The 8,348-nt window shown below is 47.4% G+C and overlaps 1 protein-coding gene across 1 annotated transcript; it reads left to right on the forward strand.

The window, feature by feature from the left end:
* Positions 1-321: 321 nt before the first annotated feature.
* LOC115100329 (oocyte zinc finger protein XlCOF15-like) lies at positions 322-1,032 on the forward strand. The gene has a single exon (XM_029618751.1). It carries the CDS (start codon positions 322-324, stop codon positions 1,030-1,032), a length of 711 nt encoding a protein of 236 aa, XP_029474611.1.
* Positions 1,033-8,348: the final 7,316 nt, after the last annotated feature.

Consider the following 8,348-nt stretch of genomic DNA (forward strand, 5'->3'; position numbering starts at 1 on the left):
AAAATGCTATAAATATTAGAGATGTGCTTCAGGTAAAAATGTTGTGTCGGGCTTCGTTTTTGGCCCCCCCTCCCCCCATGGGAATTTCGTTTTTCCCGTGGTTCGGGTTTTTTTTTTCAGGGGCCTTGATTTTCGGGTTAGTGCGCACTTACTCCCAGTAGTGCACACTAATCTGGCAGAGTTAGTGCGCACTATCTGGAGTTAGTGCGCACCAATTCAAAAATGAATTTTTTCTGAAATTTCATAAAAAATACAATTGTTTTTTGTTTTTTTGGTGATAAAAGCTTTAGTTGGAAATCAGAACTGAAAAGGAATCAAGGGATGCACACAGGAGAAAAGCCAGAAAAGCCATTAGCATGTACTGAGTATGATAAAAGATTCAGTGGGAAATCAGAACTGAAAAGGCATCAAAGGATGCACACAGGAGAAAAGCCATTCACATGTACTGAATGTGAGAAAAGATTTGGTGGGAAATCAGAACTGACCAGGCATCAAAGGATTCATACAGGAGAGAAACCATTCACATGTACTGAGTGTGATAAACACTTCAGATGGACATCAGATCTGAAAATGCACCAAAGGATCCACACGGGAGAGAAATCATTCACATGTAGCAAGTGTAATAAAAGCTTTGAGCAGAAATCTCAACTGAAAATGCACAACAAATTCCACAATGGAGAGAAACCATTCATATGTACTGAGTGCGATAAAAGCTTCAGTTGGAAATCAAAACTGAAAAGGCATGAAAGGATATATACTGGAGACAAACCATTCACATGTACAGAGTGTGATAAAAGCTTTGGGCTGAAATCTCATCTGAAAACACACCAAAGGTTCCACAGAGGAGAGAAACCATTCACATGCACTGAGTGTGATAAAACTTTCTGTACAAAATCAGAATTAAACAGGCACCAAAAGATTCACACAGGAGAGAAGCCATTCAAATGCATTGAATGCGATAAAAAAAACTTTGGACAGGGGGGAGGCATAGTTAGGCTAATTACCTGGCTCCCACATACACTCTCTACCTAGCTTCAAACAAGCTAGGTGGAGAGTGCATTGTACAAATCAACTCTTCTTGTCCTTTCATTGATTCAAACAGCAGAAAATCTTCAGTGATATCAACTTTGCTGTTCATACCTCTTACTGTGTATGTAAACTCCCCCAAAACCTACTCCATCCCCCACAAACTCTCTCTTTCTCATTCATGTGCAATAAAACCTTTTCCCCTGGTAGTGCACAATTAATGTGGACCCAAAGCACAGAAAAAAGGCGTAGTTATTTCTGGCATTAAAACCAGCGTTGCTGTGTGTTACTCTATCGCATTTGATGTTAGGAGCTTCTCTTTAGCATTAACTCTGTCCAAACTCCTCCCACTTGCATAACCAATATGACATTTCCATACTAACTGTAATGAAACTGCTATCTGATGGGAGGAACAATCAGATAGGAGTTAGCAATCTGATATGTTCTTCGTGAGGAGATAGCACTCTGTAGTATTTAGGAGAGTTGTGGGTGGATCCTTGGACCAGTGGCAGATGACCACGCCCCCGGGGAAGACCCCGAGAGGGACCACCGGTCAGGTTCAGAGTATGGAGACAGACACACACTAGTTCTTTTATTAGACAGTACACTGAACCACCAGAGGTGGCAGTAGTGGGCTGGAATGCCCGGCTGGGCTGTAGTCCCTCAGAAGCTGGAACAGCGATCCCTGGAGGCTGAGCTGTAGAGAAACTGAAATATAGGGGTAGATTTTCAAACGAGCGCGAACAGCCTACTTTTGTTTGCGCTCCAGGCGCAAACAAAAGTACGCTGGATTTTAGTAGATACGCGCATAGTCGCGCGTATCGGCTAAAATCCTGGATCGGCGCGCGCAAGGCTATCGATTTCGTATAGCCTGCGCGCGCCGAGCCGCGCAGCCTACCCCCGTTCCCTCCTAGGCCGCTCCGAAATCGGAGCGGCCTAGAAGGGAACTTTCCTTTGCCCTCCCCTCACCTTCCCCTCCCTTCCCCTACCTAACCCACCCGCCCGGCCCTGTCTAAACCCCGATCCTACCTTTGTCGGGGGATTTACGCCTCCCAGAGGGAGGCGTAAATCCCCGCGCGCGAGCGGGACCCCTGCGCGCCGGGCCGCGACCTGGGGGCGGGTACGGAGGGCGAGGCCACGCCCCCGGACCGCCCCGGGGCGTAGCCACGCCCCCGTACCCGCCCCCAAAACGCTGCCGGCACGCCCCCGAAACGCCGCGCAATCCGGCCCCGCCCCCCGACACGCCTCCCGACACGCCCACTCCGAAAACCCCGGGACTTACGCGAGTCCCGGGGTTGTGCGCGCGCCGGTGAGCCTATGTAAAATAGGCTCACCGGCGCGCAGGGCCCTGCTCGCGTAAATCCGCCCGGTTTTGGGCGGATTTAGGCGAGCAGGGCTCTGAAAATCTACCCCGAAATATAGTGAGTAGACAGGGTAAGCAGAGTTCATGTACCGAACCTGATGGTAAGACTCACACAATGTCTCATAGAAGCCCAGGAGCTGGAATGTATAGGCCCTCGAGGAGTGAGTACCTGGTTCCAGGGAAAGCTCTGAGAGAGCGATGATAACTCACAGATGTAGTAGGCAGTGCTGACTTCCAGGCAGAAGTGAATTCGAAGAAGTCCAGGAACAAGGGCCCTCGAGGAGCGAGTACCAGTTCCAGACTGCAACCTACAAAGTAAGAGAGAGAGCGAGGCCCCCGAGGAGCGAGTACCTCTGGTTAGTCTGAGGAGGCAGAGTAGCTTAGAAAGAACGAATCCAAATCTGTTGTCATTCCGTATCCTTGCTAACTCGAAGAGTTAGCAAATTCTAAGACTTAAATATTCGTCGCGGGTGACGTCATCTTCGGGGGACACCCCCGAGGTTCATGCCATCACCGGTACTTCAGTCAGGGCCACACCGCATGCGACCAGGCCACCAGGAAACATGGCGGTTAGCAGCGTGGAGCAGGTCTGGGGATGCCGGAGGACCTCGGCAGAGGAACGCTGCAGCAGCCAATCTTCCCGCGGGCGAAGAGAGAGGCACCAAAGAGGTGAGGAGGGCGGAGAGAGGGCGTCGGGAACCGACGGACCCAACAGTACCCCCCTTCAAAGGGCGAATTCCTCTTCGGGTATCAGGCTTAGGTTTTGAAGGATGCGCAAGGTGGAACTGATGAAGCATCTCTTTGTCCAGGAAAGTGGTCTAAGGCTCCCAAGAGTTTTCTTCGGGGCCAAAACCTTCCCACTTTAGAAGGTATTCAAAAGTCTTGCCTCTTTTATGAACATCCAGAATCTCTTCGACTTTGTATTCTAAGTCGTCTTCTGCATAGACAGGTGGATGTTGTTGTAGATAGCAGCGATGGATGAGCTGCTGGGAAAGTCACTGAACTTCAGTGGAAGTGGCGAAGTTGGGGAACGTCCAAAGCCCACTTCAAGTTGTAATTTGATGAAGGAACTCCTCAGGTCTTCCACTAGACATCTGAGAATGAAGTTTCCTCCTGCCCCTGAGTCCACCAGGGCAGGAGTCTGAACCATGATCGGTCCGTAGGTCAAAGAGACTGGGAGAGAGAGTGGAGGATATATCGCGATATGACCTAAAAACAGTCCTTCTGCAGGACTTAGGCCCGTCTGTTTCCTGGACGAATGGAGCATGTAGAAACATCATGACCGGGTTGACCACAGTACATGCAAAGGCCGCAATTCTTCCAAAATCTTCTCTCCTTTGAAGTCAAATGTCCACGACCAAGTTGCATAGGTTCATCTATATTGGCAGCCAGGACTACTGGAACCTTCCGAGGTGTAGAGACAACACTGGCCTGTTTCAACCCGGGTAACACCCTAGGCCAGAGTTCCTTCACCTTGTCCCGGAATCGTTGATCAATCCTAGTGGCCAAGGCTATTAATTCGTCCAGCGAGTCAGGTGTCTGGTGAGCAGCCATCTCGTTCTTCAAACGGTTATCCAGGCCTCTGCAAAAGAAAGTCTTGAGACATTTGGGGTCCCAGCGGAGTTCTCTGCCGCAAGAGTTTTGAACTCTATGGCAAATTCAGCCAAAGATCTGCTGCCTTGCTTCAAATCCACTAAAGCAGAACTGGCAACAGAAGTTCGAACAGGTCATCAAAAATGGATTTAAACAAGTCCATAAATCCTTCTATATTCCACAAGTTGGATGCCCAAGACAGGGCCCTACCATGCAGGTATGAAAAGATGTAGGTTTGGAGAGATCTGTAGGAAATAGAGACGGCTGTAACGCAAAGTGCATGCAGCACTGGTTCAAAAAGCCCCAGGTCTTCTGGATTTCTCCGGAAAAGCGGATTGGAGCCACCAGTGGTACAGCAGTCTTCAAAGTTACCTCTGGTGACTTACCTTCTTGGTTGGAGGCTGTGCCTTGAACCTTCAGTGTGTGTAGCTGATGAAATGCTGCAGTAAGTTTCTCAAAGGTGTCTTGCTGCTCCGCAATGCACTGGGCCAGGCCTGGTATGGCCTGCAAAGCATTCAGTTGTGCCGGATCCATGGAGTTAGCAATCTGTATTCTCCGTGAGGAGTTAGCAATCTGATGTGAATCTGCTATCTGATGGGAGGAGCAATCAAGTAGGAGTTAGCAATCTGATGTGTCATCCATGAGGAGATAGCACTCTGTAGTATTTATTTATTTTATTTATTTAAGGTTTTTCTATACCGGCATTCATGATAAGATCATATCATGCCGGTTTACATATAACAGGGGGTGCAAAAACTGTTCTTTTAACAAGTTTAGGAGAGTTTTAGTTTTAGTTTTAGGAGAGTTGTGGGTGGATCCTTGGACCAGTGGCAGATGACCCCGAGAGGGACCACCTGTCAGGCTCAGAGTTTGGAGACAGACACACACTAGTTCTTTTATTAGACAGTATACTGAACCACTAGAGGTGGCAGTAGTGAGCTGGAATGCCCGGCTGGGCTGTAGTCCCTCAGAAGCTGGAACAGCGATTCCTGGAGGCTGAGCTGTAGAGAAACTGAAATATAGTGAGTAGGCAGGGTAAGCAGAGTTCATGTACCGAACCTGATGGTAAGTCTCACACAATGTCTCATAGAAGCCCAGGAGCTGGAATGTATAGGCCCTCGAGGAGCGAGTACCTGGTTCCAGGGAAAGATCTGAGAGAGCGATGGTAACTCACAAATGTAGTAGGCAGTGCTGACTTTCAGGCAGAAGTCCGGGAACAAGGGCCCTCGAGGAGTGAGTACCGGTTCCAGACTGCAATCTACAAAGTAAGAGAGAGAACGAGGCCCCCGAGGAGCGGGTACCCCTGGTTAGTCCGAGGAGGCAGAGTAGCTTAGATAGAATGAATCCAAATCCATTGTCATTCCTTATCCTTGCTAACTCGATGAGTTAGCAAATTCTAAGACGTTAAATATCGTGGGTGAAGTCATCTTCAGGGGACACCCCCGAGGTTCGCGCCATCGCCGGTACTTCAGTTGGGGCCGTGCCGCGCGCCCCTAGGCCTCCAGGAAACATGGCGGTTAGCAGTTTGGAGCCGGTCCGGGGACGCCAGAGGACCTCGGCAGAGGAACGCCATGACAGCCAATCTTCCCGCGGGCGAAGAGGGAGGCGCCAAAGAGGTGAAGAGGGCGGAGAGAGGGCGTCGGGAACCGACGGACACAACACTAACGCATACATGACCCTATAATGTTACTATCTGGAATGGGTCTGAATATAGACATCACTGTTATTTAACAATTTCTTCATGCATGTGGCAGCTTGGCAGAAAGATATGGTGCCATTTTGCTCTGAGCTTTTCTCACAGAAAGATCAAGTTTTCTCTTGTTCCCGGCTAAACTCTGAGTTCAACATAATAGTCCATTGCTGTTCTTTAAAAGTAAAGCACGCAGGCAGAATTTAAAAATCTCTGTATTTGCTGATGACATCTTGCTTTTTGTCAGTGACCCCCATTTGAGGTATCCCTGCAGTTGTGACCCTGTTTTCCAACTTTCCTATAACGGCAAGATTCAAAATTAATTTTGATAAATCAGAGGCTCTGGCATTAAATTCAGGGCTTAGGGACTCCTGGAGAGGCCATTTCCCTTTTTCATGGATGATGAATAGACTGAAATATTTTGAGGGTTTGGATTCCAAAGGACCTTATGTCTCCATAGGAAATAAATATCAGGGAAGTCATAGTCAGGACAAAGGCACAACTACAAACTTGGACAGGGCTCCCCTCTCTTTCTTGTCATTCTATGTTCTTTTGAAAATGGTGATCATTCCTAAGGGGTAAATTTTAAAAGATGCTTGCACGCGTCCATGGCACGTGGCTCCCAATGCACGCACATGGATGTGCTGATTTTATAACATGCGCGCGTTAGCGCACGCATGTTATAAAATTGGTGACCGCATGCATATGTGCATCAGTTTTACAATCCACGTATGCATATGCGGGCGGCACACACGGGGGGGGGGGGGAAGTTTTGCAAATGATGCAAGGTGATGCAATCGGGCCTTCCCCAATTAAGGAGCATACTGGGAGGGAAATTCCCTAACCCCCTGCCTAACTTTCCCCTCTCTTCCCCGACTACCTATACCAACTAGAAGTAGCTTTTTTTTTTTTGTTTGTTTCCTAACTTACCTGCTCCTTTGGAGCAGATTACGCGTGCCAGCCGACTGCCAGCGTGTGCTTCCCGGCACAGCGGCTGATGGCTGCTGACCTGGCTGGCCTCCATCCCATCCCACCCCTCCCAGACCACGCCCCCTGCCCACCCCTTTTTCCGGGCCCAGCACTTGTGCGTTTATCAGCACTTATACGCGAGGCCAGGGCCAGGGCCTTTTGAAAATGCGTGGGGTGCGCACAGGACCCAGCCATACACTTAAGTACCGATGTTTACACACACTGGGCATTTAAAATTCAGCCATTTGATTTAATATAAACTACAAATGATGCCCTGTTGGTTTTCAAGGCATGATTTAGCTATACTTCAGTCCTGTTTTCTTCACTTTAACTGGCATGGCAAAAAGGGAAGGATCAACTATGATAAGCTAATCTGTTGCAAAGAAAAGGTGGACTTGATTTCTCAGATGGTTCACAGACACCTATGTATATTGTGAACAGGGGCCTGTGGAGAGCATGATTACTTCTTGGAAACCATTATATTGATTACATGCCAGCGTACAAAAATTAGCATTAGAAAATATTTTACTGAAACCTTGTGTGCTTGCCTGGAGATGGCTCTGAAATTGGTGGGTCCTTCAGGTGGATAGGTTCTTGCTGCTACTGTTGACTGGTAATAAACATTTTCCTCCTGGACTAGAATATAAAACCACGTTTGCTAACTGGAAGAACTTGGGATTGTACCGCACTTTGGACTGCTATGAAGAAGGCAGTTTAGTTTATCAGTCCACATAGTTAAAAACCCTGTCAGTTTCTGACCTCACAAGTTTTCACTTTTCTTCAATTGCAACACTACTTGGCATCCTTACAGTGGGTGGAAGAACCCTAAAAACCTGAGTACTCCTTCTTATCTGATATCCAAGATGTTCTGAGCAGAAAAAATTATATTACTCACTGGCATAAGTTTTGCAGATCCCATCTTCTTAAGGCACCCTTGAATTCTTTAAGTCAATTCTGGAGTAGGGAGTTGGGAATTGAAGTATCCTCTACTAACATGAAACATTACTTTTCCAGTTTATATAAAGACACAGTTGACTCTAATATAAGGGAAATTAGGTACAAGCTTCTTCACCATTCTTACATTGATGATGTTAAATGCTACCATATGAAGCTTGCTCAGCCCCCCATACATGTTAAATGTAACTGTGAGAGTGGCACCCTTACTCAAAGATTTTAAAACTGCTCCAAAATAACCCCTTTCTGGGATAAGGTGCTGCAGATTTTACATAAGTGCATGGGGGCCTTACGTCCTCCAGAAGGGAAGGTGTTGCTGCTGGGGGCTGTTCCAGCAGGCACATGTGGTTATAAGAATGTGGAAAAATCAATACATCTGGCCTTACATGTAGCCCGCCAATGTATTTTACAGAAGTGGATCCATGATTCTCTGCCCACACTGACTATGTGGGAATTTAAGACGGTTACAATTATGCAAATGGAATGGTTAAATGTGAAAGCTGCTAAATGCAAAGTGCAGAAACTATACGTAGCTTCAAGGAAGCGATTTTTCGACCAATTGTGATCTGACTCACAGAAATAGTTGAAGGTCATGGGGTATTTAACAAATTGCAGGGGACATTTAGATACTGTACAATAGTCAGGGTATTAAGGGGCTTGGAAGTTTTTCTTTTTTTTTTTTTTAGGTGAGAAATTGAACTTCAGACATGAGGGAGGGGGGTTCCTTGGGACTTTGTGGTATGGGAAATATGT

The sequence above is a fragment of the Rhinatrema bivittatum genome, chromosome 1 (genome assembly GCF_901001135.1).
Source record: "Rhinatrema bivittatum chromosome 1, aRhiBiv1.1, whole genome shotgun sequence".
NCBI classification, from domain to species: domain Eukaryota; kingdom Metazoa; phylum Chordata; class Amphibia; order Gymnophiona; family Rhinatrematidae; genus Rhinatrema; species Rhinatrema bivittatum.